The 22,399-nt window shown below is 34.8% G+C and overlaps 6 protein-coding genes across 8 annotated transcripts; 2 read left to right on the plus strand and 4 right to left on the minus strand.

The window, feature by feature from the left end:
• The first annotated feature begins 3,497 nt into the window (after positions 1-3,497).
• On the plus strand, positions 3,498-5,034 carry LOC143203210 (SUN domain-containing protein 1). Its single transcript, XM_076415348.1, has 7 exons — positions 3,498-3,670; positions 3,724-3,786; positions 3,851-4,034; positions 4,089-4,201; positions 4,269-4,440; positions 4,489-4,621; positions 4,678-5,034. The coding sequence occupies exons 1-7, from the start codon at positions 3,583-3,585 to the stop codon at positions 4,915-4,917; spliced, it is 993 nt and encodes a 330-aa protein (XP_076271463.1). The 5' UTR covers positions 3,498-3,582; the 3' UTR covers positions 4,918-5,034.
• Positions 5,035-6,081: 1,047 nt separating this feature from the next.
• On the minus strand, positions 6,082-8,759 carry LOC143202525 (uncharacterized). 2 transcript variants are annotated; one of them, XM_076414128.1, is made up of 4 exons: positions 8,547-8,759; positions 7,989-8,486; positions 7,773-7,932; positions 6,082-7,278 (listed from the first exon to the last, which is right to left on the minus strand). In XM_076414128.1, the coding sequence occupies exons 1-4, from the start codon at positions 8,682-8,684 to the stop codon at positions 6,449-6,451; spliced, it is 1,626 nt and encodes a 541-aa protein (XP_076270243.1). In that variant the 5' UTR covers positions 8,685-8,759; the 3' UTR covers positions 6,082-6,448. The 2 variants fall into 2 exon arrangements, with proteins under 2 accessions (XP_076270243.1, XP_076270244.1); XM_076414129.1 differs by having other exon boundaries at positions 7,989-8,497; positions 8,547-8,728.
• Positions 8,760-8,981: 222 nt separating this feature from the next.
• Positions 8,982-12,101, plus strand: LOC143202539 (putative RNA methyltransferase CG11342). The gene is made up of 2 exons (XM_076414147.1): positions 8,982-9,009; positions 9,062-12,101. Exon 2 carries the CDS (start codon positions 9,135-9,137, stop codon positions 9,858-9,860), a length of 726 nt encoding a protein of 241 aa, XP_076270262.1. The 5' UTR covers positions 8,982-9,009; positions 9,062-9,134; the 3' UTR covers positions 9,861-12,101.
• On the minus strand, positions 9,821-11,375 carry LOC143202529 (uncharacterized). The gene is made up of 4 exons (XM_076414134.1): positions 11,235-11,375; positions 10,239-11,181; positions 9,976-10,180; positions 9,821-9,922 (listed from the first exon to the last, which is right to left on the minus strand). The coding sequence occupies exons 1-4, from the start codon at positions 11,373-11,375 to the stop codon at positions 9,877-9,879; spliced, it is 1,335 nt and encodes a 444-aa protein (XP_076270249.1). The 3' UTR covers positions 9,821-9,876.
• On the minus strand, positions 11,784-13,421 carry Sh3beta (SH3 domain binding glutamate rich protein Sh3beta). The gene is made up of 3 exons (XM_076414146.1): positions 13,181-13,421; positions 12,887-13,090; positions 11,784-12,757 (listed from the first exon to the last, which is right to left on the minus strand). Exons 1-3 carry the CDS (start codon positions 13,223-13,225, stop codon positions 12,215-12,217), a joined length of 792 nt encoding a protein of 263 aa, XP_076270261.1. The 5' UTR covers positions 13,226-13,421; the 3' UTR covers positions 11,784-12,214.
• A 461-nt stretch (positions 13,422-13,882) lies between these two features.
• Positions 13,883-20,647, minus strand: LOC143202541 (uncharacterized). Of its 2 annotated transcripts, none has more exons than XM_076414150.1 (5): positions 20,501-20,647; positions 17,170-17,314; positions 14,729-14,870; positions 14,503-14,669; positions 13,883-14,198 (listed from the first exon to the last, which is right to left on the minus strand). In XM_076414150.1, the coding sequence occupies exons 1-5, from the start codon at positions 20,519-20,521 to the stop codon at positions 14,026-14,028; spliced, it is 648 nt and encodes a 215-aa protein (XP_076270265.1). In that variant the 5' UTR covers positions 20,522-20,647; the 3' UTR covers positions 13,883-14,025. The 2 variants fall into 2 exon arrangements, with proteins under 2 accessions (XP_076270265.1, XP_076270264.1); XM_076414149.1 differs by having other exon boundaries at positions 17,167-17,314.
• Positions 20,648-22,399: the final 1,752 nt, after the last annotated feature.

The raw sequence follows: 22,399 nt of genomic DNA on the forward strand, positions 1-22,399 counted from the left end.
GCGGACATGTTAATATTTTATTCGCCGGGATGATTCGGGTCAGATGAGCGCGTCCGTAAGTGAATATCGATACCTTTGAGCTGGCAGGTCTATCAAGTCGAGTCTCTTAATGTTTCTATTGTCTTCAACATGTACGGGCGGCACGAAAATTCGACCTAAACGAGTCGTTATTAACATTATAGTCTATACAAGTTTTTTTGTACATACGTCATTAAGATACCTGTCGCAATTTGTAAATTCGTTTTAGAATTAAACTAGCGACCCGCCCCGGCTTCGCACGGGTGCAATGCTGATACTAAATTAAATACACTACAGAAAAAATATGAACGTTGTATATAAAAACATAGCGGCCCGCTCCGACTTTGCACGGGCATAAAATATATATGCCTATGTCACTCAATGAAAACATGATTAAAATCGATCCAGTATTTTTGGTTCATTCATTACTGCCCTTGGCCTGCACGCATTAAATTTGGAGTAAAACAATTCCTCTTCCCCTATACTTACTATGAAGATTTCCTGCTATCTTTGGAATATCTAAATTCATACAATTTTTATTACATTACACATTTTTAAACGCAAATTTTAAATTTGTAATATCTCCGAAAATATTTGTTTAATTTACATGCTGTAAGGAACCATATTGATCTATATTAATTGCACACTGTATTTAAGGTACTTAATTCGATTAGGATTAATGCCGTATTGCTTAAAATAGCTTCGTAAATAAGCCATTTTCTCACGTAAAAAGTAAACAATAAAAATGGTTAATGTGGGTTATATCTAAAAGATAAACATATACCATCGCGGACTTTTTTGTAGACCTTTTTATGGTGTACAATACTGTAGTACATTAATTTGATCTAACTCGTAGGGTTAGGCAGCGTTTTTGATAATTGCTAAATAAGCCTAAAAAAATAGGTTAATTTACGACATCACGTTAGAAACCTCTAAAATTAGCAATGTTGCCTTAGTATATTATGCATGTATTATACATATAAACCTTCCTCTTGAATCACTCTATCTATTGAAAAAAACCGCATCAAAATCCGTTGCGTAGTTTTAAAGATTTAAGCGCACATAGGGATATAGGGACAGAAAAGGCGACTTTGTTTTATACTATGTAGTGACAATATTTTCCTTTTCATTTTATTCCAGTTAAAAAGAGACGCAATGATGTCTGATAAGTTCGAACGTGTATAGGAACTAGCCTGTCGTACGCTAGCCAAACGTATGCAAAATTCATCAAAACAACAATAATAAGAGGTTATAACTCTAGCCTATAAACTATTCATATCTACTATAATGTAAAAATAAATTATATTTCCTAACATTTTTGTTTTATAAATTTAATTACATTAGTATTTTGTTGTCAGATTCAAAATAAAAGAAAACTTAAATTTGGTACGGCAACGTTGCATTATAAATTTTGTGTGTGTTTTGACTTGTGTATGTTCTTTCGGAAGGACTATATAAGAAATTAACAGGTGAAATAAGTGAAAATTGATAAAAAAGAACTGAAAAAAAATCAATAAATGAAAACATAACTATAGAATTAACAAATAATTAAAATAACAAGTTATAGATTATCAGAACCAATCATTGTTCACTTCTCTTGTTGTTTATATTCTTATAACCTAAAATTTTTTAATATATTAACAAATATTGCATGGCGGTCCGTTGGCGAATCCAAGTTCTCGAATCCACATAAACATACACAAAACTTACACCCACTAAAACCGAATTTTGAGCAAGTACTATCCAAATTCAGTGTTTTTAACATTTTTTTTAAATATTAAAATTCAACAGACGTTTAACTGTCAGACTGACGTTACCATGGTAACCTCTGATATAATGACCGTTGTTATGGTAATATTTTTAAACGCTGTCGTTAAATAATACAAATTAATTATGATTCTTCTTATTATATGGCCCGTTAAAAAAACAGCCAATGCACGGCATATATGACGTCGGTTATACCGCCAAATGCAATTTGTCAAAATGTAAAATTCATTTTAAACTCGTAGCCGATTTTTCCTTCTCATTTTTCACTAATTAAAAAAAGATAGAATGATCTATGAGTCAATATAGAATATCGATTTGTATTGGTGCTAGTCGAGTCTATTGTCAAATATCTGCAAATTGTCACAAAGTATTTCGCAAAAAAAATCATGATTCTTCGAAGAAAAACAAGCGCTTGTCGGAAGGAGCCAAATCTTGATAATAAGGCGAGTGGAGTTTTCATCGAATGTAAAAAGTAATGAAGTTAGGCTTAAGACAACACTTACTGCAGCACTGCAAAATAATTTTCCATAGTTCATTCAAGTAGATTTTCCATCAATTGAAGTTCAATCAGTTTTTCACTATATCACATGCTTTCAGACGCTCGTGACAGATCTAATATTGAGCTCCTTGCTTCTTACTCAAGTTGTGTCACAAATTGCTTAAATCAACTCACATACACAAGCTCCTTTTTATCTTTTGGTTGGAGGAAAAAAGCACAAATACTTTTTAGAAAATATTGGATTATGTTTAATGTCTTGTTGTAAATTATAATCGTACCATTATACAAATATATATATATATATATATATATATATATATATATATATATATATAGTCACAATATTGACTCAAAATAAAATCACATTTCCATTTATAAACACATATATAATACCTTCATTCTTAATTTTCTTTAATTTATATTCTAAATCTCATTTTATGAAACCAAACCAAACCATATAAAAAATAATGTCACATTTACTTTAACAAATACCTATATAATACCACCGTAAATTATTGATAATCAATACAATGATAATAAATATAATACGTAAATAAATACAATATTGATAAAAAAACAATATAAAAATCACATTACATTTGATTTTGTTACTGTTACGTCAAACATATATCGAATTTCCCCTATTTAGTAACCTATCAAATGCCACGCTACACTTCAATGAAATGAACAACCCTTGTCCACATACGGGGTTTTTATAAATAGCTTGAACAAACCACTTCAAACGGTTACACATGTCAGTTTCACATATATTTTATAATAACGTTTAACAAAATCAATTATAAAAGGCTTTATGTTGACAGAGACGTCAAAAATAGACATTGACAATATTATTAAATAATATCGATAGTGTGTAGACGGCCATCAACACGCCGTTCTCGAAAGATTCGTAAAATTCGGGAGACGAAAGAAAATCTCCTGATCTCGTAACGCATAGCGACCGAAGTAAAACCGCATGTTCTCTAATTGATTTCCGATAAAAGGTTTCGGTGTTTTCTTCCTACATCGCGATAATAGCGCAAAGTGTCGATCTGGGAAACGACAGATGCTCCCATTGTTTCCCGCTTTTACCCCGCGAACGGGGATTCTCGCGGGATGGAGAGTCGTGTTCTCCTCCTGTCACCCAAAAAAAAATCTATCGCGCTAGAAAGTAAAGCGATATGACGCCCGAAAACGTAGTGCCTAACGATCGACGTAAGACAATTGAAATGTGTCAATAATCGGTCTGACAGTGATAGTTGTCGGTAAGGGTAATTAGATTTCTTAAGTCGTTAAATAAAATGTATAACGAACCAGATTTGGTCGATTTAATACCAGCGTATTATTGTAATTATATAACACGACGACAAGGTTCGTGTTTATGGAAAAGTAAGGTTTTTAGGAATCATTATTATTATAAATATAACCCTCATTACTTTTAGCTATTTGTACTCATATTATTGTAATTATTTTCACTATATTAATGTGTTTGAGTGGTTTTTATTGTAAGTGTTTAATGAAACTGTTAATATAGAATAATATAAATAATATTCGATGAGTAATTTTTAGATTATCAGTCTGTATATCTAGAGAACGACATGATTCCTCAAAATGCGGAAATCAAAATTGATAACATACCAGATGTACGTTTTGACACTCTCTCATCAAGTGATATCATCAAACAAATAACTGACGATCTAAATGAGAAATTTAATCCGCTTAAAAAAGATATAGAAATGATAAATAAATGGAGGTAATATGTTAAATAGTGTTAATTTTGTTTCCCACGTTAGTTTTTGTTATAAAGATCAGAAACAAATTCAATATTGAAAGGGATACAGTCACAACAAGATATTAAGATGAAAACAGCCATTAATAATGCGATAGAATTGTACGAGGCCGATAATATTGGTTTAATGGGTGATGATATATTTGGATTTAAGGATAGATCTGAAATATTAACGTCGAAGTGTTTCATTTTGTTTAGATTATGCTGCTATTTACGCTGGGGGTTCTGTGGTTGAGATATCATCGGAAACTCGACCGTACCCCACTCACAGACCTTTCTCGCTCTTTAAGTTAGTGAATCTAGACATGCTAAGCAATCCGGAGGAAATATTGAGACCCTGTGTCCTACCAGGAAGTTGTTTTGCCTTTTGGTAAGTACTTTATGCAGTTCTGTGATAGATAAATATGATATGGTTTAGGGGAACTTATGGAAGGATCAAAATAAGACTGGGGAAGGCGATCGAAGTGGGCGGAGTGAGTCTGAGTCATTCCTCAAGGTTATTGTTGGGAGTGGACGGGATGACCAGTGCCCCAAAAGAGTTCGAAGTGCACGTACGTCAAATCTACAGCATTCCCGGCAGCATCCGTGTAATTATCTCGATCTGCAGGGTTTTACCACCGAGAACGATAACGCGGGGACACACTTGGGGGGCTTCGAATACGACTGGATGGGGAAACAGCACCAGACCTTCAGGATACCGGAGAAGCACACGTTCCAGAACAAGACGTTCGAACTGATAACGTTGACGGTACTTAATAATTACGGAAACGAAGAGTTCACCTGCATCTATAGGTTTAGGGTACACGAGAGAACCCGGAACAAAACCGGGAGGAAGTTTTGTTGTTAAATTGAGATTAGAGCTGCAGTTGGTATTGTTTGGTTGAATAAAGTTGTTAATGAGCGTTGAAGATAGTTGTTGCTATTAAAGAGTTAATTAAAATAAATCTAAGGAACATTTTTGTTAGTCTTGTGTTAAAAGTTTTTTTGTCAACAAAATAACTGTGTAACATTAACTATAACATTTTAAAAGGCAATATATACTCTATTCAAAGTTTGTTTGTGCATACGTCATCAAGATGTTTAATGTATTGCTTGCCGCAATTTGTGAATTACTTTTAGAATCAGACAATATTTTCCTTCTCATTTTATTCTAATTAAAAAGAGACACAATGCTGTCTGATTAGTTCGAATACGTAAAAGAATGAGCCTGTCAAAGTCGTGCGCTTGTCAGACGTATGCAAAATTCTTGAAAGCAATATTGATAAGAGTTATAACTCTAACCTATAAACTATTGTAGCTGTATAATTAACTGGAGTTATTAGATGTACTGTAATGTTAAAATAAATTATATTTAATGACATTTTGGTTCAATTATTTTGTTTAGATAAGAATTTTGTTGTATGTCAAAGCCAAACTGAACTAAAACTCAGTTGATGCGGCAGCATATCGACGTTTTAACGTCACAAATTTCGATGATGCATATACAAATAAACTTTGAACAGACTATAATAATAATATGTAGTCTATCCAAACAGACAATACACGTAATCAAAATTTATATCGTCAGCACGCCACATCAAATTTGTATTTGTCACGTTTGTTTTTTATATCCTATATTTTTTTTTAATAATTTTGCAGACATTTGGCATAGGATATAGCATTGATATAGTCTCATTTTAACTACGATAAAAGGAAGGAAAATGAGAATTCATTTATGACGTGCATTGTCTGTTTTATTGAAAGGACTATAGAGCTGTAATAGAGATAAAAAACTACAATTATGAACAAACCAGAAAGGTCGACCAGTGGAATAATCTACTGACACACGTTATTTTATATCTCGATCACTTCACGATACTCTGTGAACTTCTTCGAAAATTCTATTTTTGTTCTTCACGATTTTATTTGACTTTAGTTATGAAGATATTTTTAAAAAATCATAGGAAGGAAAAGTGGAATAAAAAGGAAAAGGTAGATCATAGTGCAGGTAGAGGGAAAACTAATACAGGTAAATTTAATACGGACATTTATTTAAAAAATGAATAGATTTGTAGATGTAACAATAAATATTCTAGACAGTTTTCCTTTCTTTAATTTTTCGGTTGCTATACAACTTGGACGGAAATAGGTTTCACTGATCTAGTGAACTTAGTTTGAAGATAAGCCTTTATTCAAAGTAATTTTACGAAAAACAAATAATCAGTTTCTTAAAAATATTTTTTTTTTATTGTTGAATAAAAATGTTGATCCTTGAAAACAAAATATTGGACGTGTGATAAGTAATCCACGTTTTTCGGATTCGAATAACTTTTATTCGAGAAAGCATGACACTGTACGATTCCCAAGGAAAAAAAAACGCGGATTATTCTTTCATGCGCCTACGTATCTTGGTTGGGGATGATCAACGGTATCGGAGCTGGCAGTATCACAGTGAATTCCGTCTTGATCTCGCTGGTGTCCTTTTCCTGCACGTCAATTCTCACCGTGGCCTTTCCCTTCGGTTCCTTCTTCCTCGCTCGAGTCGGTTTCGCCCTCGCTGGACTTTTAATGGCTGCCGGACTGGACTTGTGGATCAACGAGTGCGTCTTCAGCGTGGAGCTCTGGCTGAACGCCTTGTCACAGACCCCGCAGACGTAGGGACGCTCGCCCGTGTGGATCCTGGTGTGTTTCTTCAGCAGGGCGTTGGTGGTGAAGGCCTTCGAGCAGTCGCCGCACTGATAGGGTTTTTCGCCGGTGTGGGACCGGAGATGAATCGTCAGCTGACCCGTCGTGCTCAGTTTCTTGCCGCAGATGGTACACAGAACCGGCCGCTCGCCGGTGTGGGTCCGGGTGTGACTCTTCAACCCGTTGGACTGGCGGAAGGACATGCCGCAGTAATCGCACACGAACGGTCTCTCGTTGGTGTGCTTCCGCATGTGGTCTTTCAGGAGGCTCCTGGACATGAAGCGGTCTCCGCATAACTTGCACTCGAACGGTTTCAGACCGGTGTGGATCCTCTGGTGGTAATGCAGGGACCCCACCTGGCGGAATCCCTTCCCGCACATCGAGCATAGATGCGGTTTCTCTCCCGTGTGAAGCTTCATGTGTTCGGACAAAGAGCTGGGATACGGAAACTCTTTGCGGCAAATGGTGCACACGTACGCCTTCTTTCTGTAATCATCGTCGTGGACCCTCATGTGACGACGCAGAGTTTCCGACGTGAGACATCCTGAAACAGACATTCCCTCAGAATACCGCATATTGGTTAGTGTTACGGTGTTTCCCCATATAAGAATTAAGGAGGTATTTTGATACAGAAATTTTTTCTGCATATTTTCAAAGTTTAAACAAAGAGCTTTTTGAAAAAAGAAACAAAATCTAAACACAAAAAAGTAAATATGTTCTCTAAAGAAAATAAAATACGAAAATATGAAAATATCACATAGATGTACAACTATTAATTAGATGGATTAAACCTCCAGGGGATACCCAAGCTAAAATAAAATATCAAAGTTAAATGCGGCAATATTGCGACAAATTGTTGTCATAAAATGAGAAAACATGAGTTCGCTTCTACTTTAGATAAACTTTACAATATTTTTAATTGCATATACGCTCTGAAATAATCATGAATCATTAAATCCATTATTCCAAGTAAGTCACTAGGCCAGAAGACCTCCTTAGAACAATGCACAAACACCTACATTAACAAAGTCAAGATACCTTTATTACATTTAGGACAAGGAAAAGGCTTCTGATCAGAGTGCTTGTATTCATGTTGCTTCAGCAAGTAAGCAAAAATAAACTGCTTCCCGCAAGTCTTGCAAGCAAACTTCTTCTCTTCGCTCTTCACATGAGATCTCAAATGCACTTTTAAATGGATCTGAAACCCTCAATACCATATTAACCAACCAGCATACAAAAACCCCTCAGTCTTACTTCTTTTAAGAAACTCTGCAAACATATGTCACACCTGAAGGGCTTAGTGTTATCGTGAACCTTCTGATGACCTAGAAATTTGATTTTATTGCTAAACGACATCAGGCACTTATCACACTTATATTTATCCTTGACGTGAATTACAGGCTTTGAGATTGCAGTCTTATATCTTGGTAATTGGTCGTCATTTTTCCCAGCGCTTTCTGAATCTGAGTAGGAAGGCGCCTGTAGACTATTCTCTGAAGTTGAAGAAAGGTTTTGTTCTGTCTCTTCATGTTTAATCAAGTGGATGCTATCATCATCAACAGGCACATCATCGATAATCTCATTCTCGTCCAAGAGAGCTTCTTCCTCAATTTTTCTGAATTTCCGACGAGTTTCCTCCTTCTTTAGCAGTTCATCTGAAGTTTTACACATACGATAAAATATATATGCCGTCTTGATTCTGTTGGTGCAATCCAAACAAACGCCGCTAGGTAAATATTCACTTTTCATTATCTAAAACATGACTTGAATACATATATGAACCAATAATTGCCAGATATTCTCCTAACTAACTTTAACCGTGGTTAATCTCTCGATAAACTCGATGACGTCCTCGTTCCTGTTATAATCTAATTCGAACGAAAACAGGTCCACCATATCTTGAAATTCCTTCAAGCAAAACCTACAGCTGTTTAAGTAATTTATTTCCATCTCTATCAGAAAATAAACATTTAAATAGAAAAACAGAAAAGTGTGGTTACATATTCCATTAATCGAGTACAACTATATCGATATTTATATGTCGATATATCGACATTTCTTTCAAATAACGAAAAAACACAATATTTATTAGTATTATATAGAGAATATTGTACACAATATATTACTTTACTTTGCAAATATTAATAAAACACCTTAAAAAGATTCGATAATATTGCTTCATTCCTGATTTATATACAAACAAAATGAAATAAAATATAAAAAAATGGTATACTACCACCTACCAACTCAAAAAATATTGAATAAGATAACCTAGGTATAATTATATTAATATTATTAACTGTAAAATATTTACTGTTTGTTTATAGATATTTGGCTTTATCAAATGTTTCGATAGTTTCCATTGCTAATCAGTATTGATAGTTTAATTTTCTGACAATCATGAACAACGATGATCTCAATTTTAAAAATGGGAATCCTGGAGCTGTTAGATTTGGAAACTTTATTAACTATTATCAATTTCATCCACCTGACAAACGAGTTGTTTTATTACCTGAAGATATTTGGCCTGTGTACTCAACTAGAGCGGGAAAAAATTACAATATTTTAGACGTTGGTTGTAATGCTGGTGACCTAACAGTGGCAATATATAGTTTTTTCAAAAATACTATAAACATTAAAAACTGCAAAGTTCTTGGATTTGATATTGATCCTACATTGATACAAAGAGCAGTGGAGAAGTATAATTCTAGTGATGTTACTTTTAAATGCATTGATATAATGAATGATGATCATTTTGGGGAAATTGAACGTTATTTAAGTGAATTAAATTGTAATAAATTTGATGTGGTGTTTTGTTTTTCAATCTCAATGTGGATACATTTAAATCACGGTGACGACGGTTTAAAGTTATTTCTTAGCAAGGTTTCAAAGCTGACAGACTTTTTGGTGATTGAACCACAACCGTGGAAGTGCTACCGGACCGCTATCAAGAGACTAAAGCAGAGTAACTGTGAGTTCCCTAAGTTTAAGGAGTTAAAAATTAGGCAGAACATAGAGGATTACATCGAGAATTTCATTGTGAATGAGTGTCGTTTATTGAAAGTGGCAGAGAGTGTAAGAACAGATTGGGGTAGGAAAATTTTATTTTTCAAAAAAGAAAGTTAAAAGTGTATATGGTAATTTAATTTATATCAGGACTTTCATGAGATTGCGTGTGTTTTATTAACCTGTAATAAAGAGAAATAATATACACGCTATTAAATAATGTAATATTTTTTACCTGCAATGGTGTGTAAACCTTTTGTTACAAATAGAACATACAAATAATTTTTGTACTGTTTTTCCTTGATGTATCTTCAGTTGGTGATTTTTTAAATCAGCAGAATTTGTGTAGGCTTTAGGACATAACAAACAAGGATGGGGTTTCTGTCCATTATGAATCCACTCATGGCGTTTCAGTCGTTGCAAATTGACAAAACCTTTTCCTAAGGAGAGTTAATAGTGTAATGTTATGGGTGTTCTTTTAAATTATATTATACCAACCACACTCACTGCACAGATAAGGTTTTTCTTTGGTATGGTGAATACGCTCGTGAACTTTTAAATGTTCAGACTGATTGAAAGTCTTTTCACAGAAAGAACACTTGAAGCACCCAGTGCCACTGTGCAATTTTTTATGCCTATATAAATTGGATGATGTCTTGAACCTTTTTTCACAAGTTTCACATTTGAAAGGCTGAACATTTTTGTGGATATTCATGTGACTTTTTACACCAGTCCATCTGGCAAATCTCTTGTGACATATATTACATTCAAAAGGTCTCTCACCTGTGTGAGTTCTCATGTGCACTCGAAATGTACTAGGTGTGGAATATCTCTTCCCACAAATATTACAGAGGTAATACCTTGTAGATTTGTGTTTTCTTAAATGTTTCAACAATTTAAGGCGACTATCAAGTTTTTCTTTGCAAATATTACAGGAAAATGAGTTACAGTCTTGGAATGTTTGGGCTTCTAAAGTTTCAGAGTATATATTAGAATTTAAAGGTTTTAAAGTACTGTCGTTATTGAAATCAGTTCTAAGCGGTATTAAAGGTGGCAATGTTGGCTCCATCTGGTCTGGGGTATCTTCTAATAAGCCATCTTTAACATATTTTTTTGTAGAAACGACTATGTCAGATGGCTGTATAGGAACCAAGGGTGGAGGCCCAAAATTATAACTAATGATTTTCTCCATGCATTTCTTAAGTTCTACTCTTTTCTTCTGGATCTCTTCATGAATATTTTCCAGTTCTTCGAATTTATTCCTGTGCGAATGGGTCTTGTTTTTTTCCTTTACAGAAATAGGATGGAATTGTTTAGCATTGGTATAGATCCGAAGATAATCTTGGGCCTTTATCACTTTTTGTTTGTATACATAAAATCGAATGATTTGACGAAAACATGATGAGCATATACGTTGCGGCAACGTTTTATCGGAAGTTATCTAAAAACCACATAATTTAGTTAATTATTGACTGGAAACGCACGAATACCTACGTTGATCTCGAAACAATCCTCGATCATATGAGGGAGCTTGGTCTCGACAATGTCTCGCAAAGATCCTTCTAATAAACACAATCTGCACAGGTTTTTCGGACCCATAACTTGCAGTTTTGTTATTAATTTTCTGGAGAACATTTTTGTTATTTATTTTTGATATCTTAACCTCTAACAACGGTGTTTAACTGGTTGTCTGATAGTGCAGTTGAAATATCTGTCCAATATAAATTCCGGAGTTTTAAAAAATTGATATTTCTTCAGACCAAATACTTCTAGTAAGTACTTAAGTTTCATTTTTACTGAATAGTCTATTCAACATAATACCACTTATGTTCGCTCAAATAAAATAGCTTTTTAGCAGCATATTTTTTTCTGTTTTTATCGATGCAATTTCATAGGTATTCTATCTTATTTATCTATAAAGATATTATGATAAAAAATTGTTGCTATATACAAAATATACGTGAATATAATGGCAACACAGTATATTGTTAGAACAAGAACTTTACATAAAATTTTTCCTTTAATTAAACAAAGACACTATACTTATGTTTAAATAAATATATTTCATAATTTTGATTTTTGTCCTATATAGTATTATAAATATATATATGGATAATGTCATCATAATAAATTATAATACTAAAATGTGGCAAAAAAGGCGAGTTGTATAATTATATTTCCCTATAATGACAAAAAATATGTTTCTTTTTAAATATATAAACAATTTTAATAAGTATGTATATATACATATTGCAGGCCAATGTAGTAGGTGCTTTTCAGCACTAGCATAATTACTGTATAGGGTAATGTTATGAATGAAGTGGAATATGTAACATGACAATATATGGAACATTCGAAATGGTCATGGAAAATGGTCAAAGTTTAATTTTAGTCCCATATATTCTAAGGAATTCAGTTCTTTTATGGCACCAGTTCATAACATATCCTATATGTTAAATCGATATAAAGGAAAATTATACTTGTTCAGACTTATCGGTTTCTTCTTCATGATCATCTTCAGCTGCCTTGTCATCTTCTTCTTGTTCTTCCTTACTGCCATTAGTCGCGTTCTCAGCCTTTTGGTCATCAGTTTCGTTATCTCCACTCTCCGCCTCTTCTTTCTGGGGTGATGGAGATTTTTCTTTAACAGGTTCTTCAGCTTGCTCTGACTCAACTGTACTCTCTTCGGTATCTTTTGCTGGTGACTGTTCTTTTGATGCCAGTTTATCAGACGCATCAGTATCTTTTGCTGGAGACGGCTCCTTTGAAGCTACTTTCTCAGATATGTCGGTTTCCTCATTGGACTCTTTCTCTGGCGACGCTTCCTTTGAGGCAACTTTCTCAGACACATCACCTGCTTCGTCAACTTCCTTGGCCGGCGATGATTCTTTAGAGGCTACTTTATCAGGTATTTCACCATTTTCGTGAATCTCCTGTGAAGCGGTTTCACCTGGTGCCAGCTTCAAGAATTTCTCCATCTCATCGATCTCATTTGCCATATCGAACGCGTCATAATCCTAAAAAATATCGCACAATTGTAACAATGTTGTTTTGGTGTACGGCAATTAATCATTCTTAAACACTTGTGGTTATCGCGAGTACGATTTTGAGTCATGATGTCAATCAACTTGAATCATAACACTTACCCCACAGTATTCATCGTCGTTGAATATTTGCGGAGGCAGGGGGTGTCTGGGGTTCGGATCGCCGATGGTGCACCCCATCAGCTTCGAGTTATTCTGCATGTACTCCTTCGCCTCCTCCATATTCGGTTCAGCGATGTCGAGCACCTCATAAGTGACTTTTTTCGAGTCCAAAATGAGCAAAACTTTCTGTTGTCGCTTTTTCACCTGTCAAAATAACAGGCACAGATCAGGTACATTGCCAAAAACCCATTCGAAACCGTAGTTTTATACAGCAAAAGGTCTCTCATCGGTTACCTCTTTGTTGCCGGATATGCCGCTTACGTATACCTTCACCACCATATTCGTTGTCGTATTTTCCACTACTATTACTACTACTTAAGAATCTGAATTATCAAAATAGTCTCGCGTTGACAGGTCTATTTTTTGCCTGTGCGGGTGGCGCCACACCTTTCTCCCCACAATATCGGAACCTTTTTTACAGTGACCTTGTAAATAATCGGCCGCAGTGACAAACGCACCGAAGAGTCACGTCAGCGATTGACAGACGGATTCGAGTCCCCCCAATCAGAAGGCTGGATTTATTTTTACACAAGTCGCGATGGGTATCCGCCAAACAGGTTTGATCGTCATTCTATCTCACGCGCTCCGCGTAGGTTAAACAGAGACAGCATGCTGTTCGACAAAATCAAACGCATCAATTGAATTGGGTTTTGTTTCTTGATTTCTGATACAGAGGGGAACAATACTCATAATAGAATTAACTGTTATCTAGTTGTATAGTGTGTACCAAAAATATAAAGTTGTAATAAATAAATATTGTTTTATTATTATATGAAAAATAACATAGACAGCCACAATAAATAAGATATAATTACAATATAATTTAAATTATCTTACATTTTCTGTACGAGTATCTTTACATTGGATTATCATTTTGTAATTATTAAGCGTGAACCATTTCGTAGCAAAGTCGTCAACAATATACGGTTATTATTACATGTACATTCTTACATATACTGGCAGATAAATCTTCAGGTAACTTACGAATAAAATAAGGCAATAAATAAATAACTTAAACTAGGTAATGTGGAAATAATGGGAAACGAAGCGCATGTTTGCTATTGTAAATTTTCTTTCGCCTAGTAACGGTACCCGGTGCTTCCACCATTTCCACCACCGTTTCCACCGCCGCCACCACCATTATTGCCTCCGTAACCGTTACCGTTGCCATTACCGCCGCCTGACAATGCGTTTTCTTCCAAAGACTTGAGTATCTCCGGTGGAATGGGCGGGGGTGTGGGGAGATGGTCACCTAGAGCGAATTTTTTGGATTAAGGAAAATCTGATGCCTTCACCATTTCATTTTAAAATATGTTTTATAGTTTAAAAAATTATAGGATCATAAAAAATAACTATTATCACGAGTTACGAAATAACGTTTCTCTGTCCTTGCCTTATAATTTCAGGGTGATTCTCGTGGCGTTTAGCTTTATAAGGTGACTAGAATCGTTTTGGTTATTCAGCTCTTGGAGAGTATTGGCAATAGGTAGCGTATATATAGAAATAGTAACGTTTTCTTTGGTGTTATTTAAATAATCGAATGTATATCTTGATACCTTTGGGAACGAACCCATTCTCGTCAGCGGTGTACTCGATTTTGATCACGGTGCCGTCTGGGGCGGTGTAGGAGAACGATCCAACGGCAGACTGAGCTTCCGACTCGCTGCCGGCGTTCTTCAACTCGCCGGTTTCCTCGGCTTTGATGCCATTGCTCGTCTCGTAGCTGAAATACACAAAGAGCGATGGTGGAAATGTACTAGCTGGTTGATATTTGATGGTTACCTCCATCTGTAGTTACCGCTACCGTCGTTTTCGTTCTCGTAGGATAGAATGGTGGCCTGGGCATCGGCGCTGGCACCGCCTCCAGCGCCAGGACCCTCTCCAGGTGGGCCATACTGACTTCCAGGTCCCCCATTACCATTGCCTGTGTATATAGGTTGGATATAAGTATGTCACAAATTTATTTGATAAAAATCGCCTCAATTAATGTCTAAACTGCATCATGCAATACATCGAGATGTAATTAAACTGATGAAGAGATTCGAAATGACTGTGGGTGCTTTATTTTTGTTTTATATTAAGTAGTCGTGCAAAACTATTCATGCCATGCTTATATTTTCAGTAGTGCCTAAGTGTAGATCAAACCCAGCCGGAATTCGGTAAACTTCGACAGTTTTCGCCTAATTTTGCGGCGTTGTCATTTACAAGCGACTATTTCAGTAGTGGTTATTTCTAGAAAATCCCAACCGCATTCGCTGAACTTCGGTAATTTCCGTCTAATTATGCAACGTTGCCATTTACAACCAATCGAGAGGTTGAATCTAACATAGCACAACAACCATTTTGGATTTGGTCCTGGGGTTGGTAGGAGAGATTTTGTTAGGTTAAGAAATGTTAAAAACAGATAAAAATATAATTGCAGCCAAAATAACTGCTAAAATTCGAATGGGTGCTATATTGAACGAAGCACAAGCTAGTTTAAGTGTGGCAATTTGAAAGAATAGATTTATTGACTCATAAAGATTTATATAATACTCAAACAAACCATTAAATTTCACAGGTACAAAACGTAAAAAATTAAACTGGCAACAAAAGTAAAAATCGCGAGTCTAATAATTAAGCGAAATTTTATTCCGTTATTTATTTGTCATACAAAGAATATTTTCGATAAAATCAGAAAGTATTTCGTATTTCGAGAGGCGTCCGGCAACGTTGCATCCATCAATAAACTTCAAACGGTTGTCATCGTCCGTCAGAACCATCTAATTAATTCTATGAACTGGCTAATAAATAAACGATTGCGCGGATATAGACGTTTGGATTTCTTTCTTCGACGTAATGCCGAAGGTATAACTCATCCAAGTCGGCGGTGATGATATCGTAAATTGCCGGGTAACATTTCACGACCTCATTTGACTTGGTAAATAAATTCTGGTAGCCGACGCTTCCTGATTTGTTGCTTCATGACCAACTTTATCGGTAACATAGATTTCGATTTATGTAGTTAATGGAGGAGACGCGTTATAAAAAAAGGAGACAAGAGTGATCTTTTCTTTTTTAATATTACGCCATCTGGAATGACATTGACACAAGCACGCTCAAAATGTAACTACAACAGTAAGTATAAACAATTCGTAGGTTATTTAGTTTAAATGTTGATATTTCCTTGAACAAATGTCAAAAAGAAGATCATACTGACATTTGTTTCACGATTTTTAATAGAACAACATAGGTTATAAACAAATGTGATTTCGTTTAAATATTTTCCATTATTATAAAGTAAGATAAAATAATAGCATCTAATGTAAATTATCTAATATAATTCAAATCATACGTGTCACTTTGACATTGATATTTGAAAAAAAAATTCCCTAATAATTTTTGGCTGTAGTTTGGAATTAATTTAATCTTAATTAAAAGTATATATGTATGTATAACGTGTAGCGTAAGGCCATTCATGGCCACTTTGATCAGTTAGAAACTATCGTTTTTATACATAATATAAAAATAGTTTGTAAGTTATTCGATTTAAAATGTTGACATTTTGTTTAAAGCGATCATATATGTGTCATTTTGACATTAATGTTTGACGAAAAATTTTGTTTTCGCTTAGTGTATTTTCATTATAGTTTGGAACTAATTTAATCTTAATAATACTGTATCTATATATGTATAACGTGTGGCATAAGCATTGCACATGCGGTTTTTTTCATGGCTAGTTTGATTAGTTAGAATCTATCGTTTTTTACATAACATAAGAAGAGTTTTTAAATTATTTCATTCGAAACGTTGATATTTCCTTTAATAAACGTCAAAAATAAGATAATATTGACATTTGTTTAATGAGTTTTTTGGCAGAAGAATTTTTTGTTTAAGTCTTTAATATTGATATTTGAAGAAAAATATTGTAATTGTCTTAATGAATTTTCATTATATTTTGTTAACTTAACTCAACACAACTTAATAAAAAATAGCTATGTATGTATAGCGTGTGGCATAAGCATTCCACATGCACTTTTTTACTAGTTTTTCTTCATTTGAAGTGTTAACATGCTTTTGCCCATCCTGCGTGTATATAAGATATTTTCTCATACCGTCTTCACTAAAAAGCGGTAACTTTGAACTGGGATTTCCTAAACATCAATCTAAAACTATAACGCACGCTAAGATTTCAGAAAATTCGAGTTTAAAATCACAACCGGAAGCTAAATGCTATTTACCACCTCCACCAGGCCTTGCCCCAGGTCCTCCTCCGGGTCGTGGAGGTGCTATACCTGGTCCACCTCCACCTCCGTTTGCACCGGGCGGCAGATAGAGATTGTCCAATCGGGCTGCCCAACTGTACCCCAAGAGCGACACTATCAGTAACTGAAAATTAATAGAGTCAGTACCATTAATAAATATAATAAAATATATATTAAAGAATATAAACAGTTAGTAAAAACGAATCAAAAGAATCAGTAACATATTAAAGAAATGCCACAGAAAATAGATATATAGTCCGTTCAAAGTGATTTTGTATATACGTCATCTAAATTTGTGACGTCGAAACGTCGCAATGTTACCGCAGTTGGGCTTTAACATACAACAAAATTCTATTCTAAATAAAATAATTGAACAAAAATGTTATCAAATATATTTCTTTTTAACATTATACTACATCTAAGAACTACAGTTAACTATTCAGCCACAACAGTTTATAGGTTAGAGTTATAACCTCTGATCACTATTGCTTTCAAGAATTTTGTATACATCTGACAACCGGACTAATCAAACAGCATTGTGTCTCCTTTTTACTAGAATAAAATGAGAAGGAAAATATTGTCTGAGTCTGAAACGAATTTATAAATTGTGTTAGGCAATACATTAAACATCTTGATGATATATGTACAAAAAACTTTGAATAGACTATATAATCTTTGTAAGGGTGATTTTAATTTCTCACAATAATTTTTTGGCACAAGGAATTTTATTTTATTATTTTACTAGCGACCCGCCCCGGCTTCGCACGGGTGCAATGCTGATACTAAATTAAATACACTACAGAAAAAATATGAACGTTGTATATAAAAACATAGCGGCCCGCTCCGACTTTGCACGGGCATAAAAAATATATGCCTATGTCACTCAATGAAAACATGATTAAAATCGATCCAGTATTTTTGGTTCATTCATTACTGCCCTTGGCCTGCACGCATTAAATTTGGAGTAAAACAATTCCTCTTCCCCTATACTTACTATGAAGATTTCCTGCTACCTTTGGAATATCTAAATTCATACAATTTTTATTACATTACACATTTTTAAACGCAAATTTTAAATTTGTAATATCTCCGAAAATATTTGTTTAATTTACATGCTGTAAGGAACCATATTGATCTATATTAATTGCACACTGTATTTAAGGTAATTAATTCGATAAGGTTTAATGCCGTATTGCTTAAAATAGCTTCGTAAATAAGCCATTTTCTCACGTAAAAAGTAAACAATAAAAATGGTTAATGTGGGTTATCCCTAAAAGATAAACATATACCATCGCGGACTTTTTTGTAGACCTTTTTATGGTGTACAATACTGTAGTACATTAATTTGATCTAACTCGTAGGGTTAGGCAGCGTTTTTGCTAATTGCTAAATAAGCCTAAAAAATAGGTTAATTTACGACATCACGTTAGAAACCTCTAAAATTAGCAATGTTGCCTTAGTATATTATGCATGTATTATACATATAAACCTTCCTCTTGAATCACTCTATCTATTGAAAAAAACCGCATCAAAATCCGTTGCGTAGTTTTAAAGATTTAAGCGCACATAGGGATATAGGGACAGAAAAGGCGACTTTGTTTTATACTATGTAGTGATGATGAAAAAGAAGGTCGTGCGAAGACCATGCTCTGTCTGAAATCACTTCTATGTTGGTTGCCGACCACAGAAATAATCTGATGATGATTTGTGATAATCCATCTCGTGTCAAATACGTGACGGACTTACGAAATCATTAAATGTTGACTAATCAGACATTTCCACATGTTCGAAAACCATTGGATTAGCCTGTATTGAAATTGATAACTATTAAACAACCAAACCAAACTGTAATATTTGATGGTTTTGATGTTGCTCTACATAAACTGATAGTTTTTCACTTGGTATTACTGTGTTATTCAGTGTAAATAGATGCTCATGGAGATTTCAAAATTATATTTTCCATTCGAAATAAATACTCATCGAATACTTTCATAAACTTATGGTGACGCTACTCAGTCAAATATCACAATTGTCGGTTTTGGTTTTAATGTTCATTCCAAGCAACACACTGAACCCCTAAACTCTTACCATACATTTCAGTCAGTATATTTAGAGTCAAATTAGAGAAGAAAAAATAAAGCTAAAGCAGGTGTACCACGGGGAAATGTGTTGGAGCGAAGTCTTAACATAATTTACCCAAGTGATGTGCCACAAATGGAGAATATCATCATGGCGACATTTGCTGACGATACTGAGATATTTAACTGCACAGATGTCTTCAGACGCCGAGTGTTATTCACGAAATCAAGAGAACAGCAAAAGAAAGCTGTTAAAATTTCGTGATATTTTACTCATAAGTTTGTGAGTTATTGTGCTAAGAGTGACGCTACATTTGTTATTTTCAAAACAATGGGTCAAAAACAATTTCGTGTTTTAATTTTACACTGCTTCTTGATGGGAAAAATACCCTTCAAGCGAAGCGATGGCTTGAAAGGTTTGATAAGGACGCCGCCTATCACAAAACAACAGTAAAACGTTGGTTTGCTGACTTCAAACGTGGTGGAGAGACACCGATGATGCAGAACGCAGTGGTCGTCCAAATGGGGTGGTAACAGCGGAAAACATTTTAAAAAAACCACAAAATCGTATATTGCATGAGCATTTAACGTGTTGATTAGTCTGATCAGTCTTTGGTCATGTTTACACGTAACAAACACGGATTTTTGCGTTGATATGTGACAATGGATAAAACGTGGATCCATCACTTCACTCTGGAATCAAAACGAAAGCACAACAATCGGCTGGAAAGGTTATGGTCTCGGTATTTTGAGATGTGATTGGTGTAATATCAATCTACCATCTTGAGCGTTTGAAGGGCGAAATTACAAAGAAACGACCGCATATGACAAGGAAAAAGAATTGCGTCACAACTCAATCAAAATAAAGGCAAAACTGCATTAATTGAACTTCGAATTGCTCTCACATCCACCGTATTCGCCAGATTTTGCACCCAGCGACCTCTAAAACACCATTCGCAGACCTAAAAAATGCTCACTGGTAAAAAATGTCGTTCGAATGAAGAGGTTATTGCTGAAACTGAGGCCTATTTTAGGGCAAAAGATAAATCGTTCTACAAGGGTGGTATTGAAATGTTAGAGCGGCGCTGGAATGATTGCGTGGCTCTTGATTCGATTACTTTGATGAATAAAGCCAATTTTGAACAAAAAAAAAACCTCATTATCTCTGTTACCCCAGGGATTATTTCACTAGAAAACACTAATCCAACAAAACCAAAAGGCATCTTACTCACCGAGTGTACTTTAAACATCATTGTCGTAGTTTTTGATGACACGATGTCGCTAACCACAAACTGGTGATAACAATGAGTGGATGGTCTTCACTGGTTCTTCAGGGAAAACAATTGGTCTTATATAACGGTCTCCGGGGCAAAAGATGATGTTCCATCCCCACCGGGCGCTGAGCGGCGATCAATCAGAGAGGCGCAGAAGATGGGTACCGAGCGGGTACCATCCTTTCACGTGTGGACGCTGATAAGCGGCCGATTCCCCTTTTGGTTCGTGTTCTTTTCGGTGACGCAAGCGAGCGATCGGATGCACATTAATTAATTAATTAACTTGAATTGACTGGCTTCGGCTTTTAGGACGAGTCGATTTTTTTTCGATATATCTGTCGATCGATGGCCGGGATTTATTGGTCGGGTTATCGTTGAGCATATCTTCGATGTTTTTTTGTTTATTATTATAAGGACTGGGAATTAATTTTCCGGTATGGTTTTTCTTGGTGTATACACCGATCATTCACACTCGTTTATTGAAATCCTGAAAATGATTTGTAATTGGTTTTTCAATTACCTGACACTGAGCTATTTTGTAGCTAGTATTTCAAATATTTATTCTTCGAAATACATTTATATCATTTAGGAAAATTTGCCAATAACACATTTATGATGACAAAAGGTATATCGCCGCCTAAGGCTGTAGTAAAAACACAAGTAGCAGTCAACAAGATCTACAAGTGGACCAGAGACTGAAAAATAACAGGTAATTGAAAAGTCCTCGGTCTACCATAGTAAAACATATTTTTTGGCAAAATTAGTTTTTTTATTTACCATAATTCCCTTCAAGGGTGATACAACTTTGCAACTTTTCGATTCCATTTTTGTACTAAAATTTGTCCTTTGCTTCAAAATTGGCCTCAGTTTCGGCGATCACCTCTTCATTCGACGAAAATTTCTTCCCAGCGAGCATTCTTTTGAGATCTGAGAACAGGAAATGGTCGCTGGGGGCCAGATCTGGAGAATACGGTGGCTGAGGAAGCAATTCGAAGCCCAATTCATGGATTTTTGACACGGTGCATTGTCTCGGTGAAGCAGCACTTTCTTCAAATGCAATTGTTTTTCGGCGATTTCGTCCTTCAAACGGTCCAATAGTCGCTGTTGATGGTCCTTCCTTTTTCAAGGTAGCCAATGAAAGTTATTCCATGCGCATCCCAAAATACAGACGCCCTAACCTTGCCAGCCGACGGTTAGTTTGTTTTGTTGTTAGTTTTTAAGTTAAATAAGGAAAATTGTATTTTCAAAAAATGCGTAGATTTCAGTTTTCCTCACATATGTTATAAACTATAAGTTGTTAAGCAATTTAACATGGATTTTCGTTTATTTAACATCAAAAAACATAGATTTTGAGGATTTTATCTTAATCTGAGAGATAAAAAAATCTGCACTTTTTCCATATTCACTATTTTGGCTGTCATTTCCGTTTGTGTAATCGTAAGTCAACGAAATTCACAGGGATTATACGTAATTTTACGCTGGATCGAGTAGTAGTATAATAATTTTTATACGGTCCTTAATTTTTAAGTTAAATTAGGAAAATTGTATTTTCAAAAAAATGCGTAAATGTCAGTTTTCCTTACATATCTTAAAAACTATAAATTGTTAAGCAATTTAACATGGATTTTTATTTATTTCACATCAAGAAACATAGATTTTGAGAATTTTATCTTAATCTGAGAGGCAAAAAAAATCTGCACTTTTTCCATATATATAGTCGTGAAAATTTGCGATTTTTTACCATTTTCAATATTTTGGCTGTCATTTCCGTTTGTGTAATCGTAAGTCAACGAAATTCACAGGGATTATGCATAATTTTACGCTGGATCGAGTAGTAGTATAATAATTTCTATACGG

This window comes from Rhynchophorus ferrugineus, unplaced genomic scaffold (genome assembly GCF_030347505.1).
Source record: "Rhynchophorus ferrugineus isolate W39M unplaced genomic scaffold, kcgeb_rfMv2 rfM9, whole genome shotgun sequence".
Taxonomy (NCBI): domain Eukaryota; kingdom Metazoa; phylum Arthropoda; class Insecta; order Coleoptera; family Curculionidae; genus Rhynchophorus; species Rhynchophorus ferrugineus.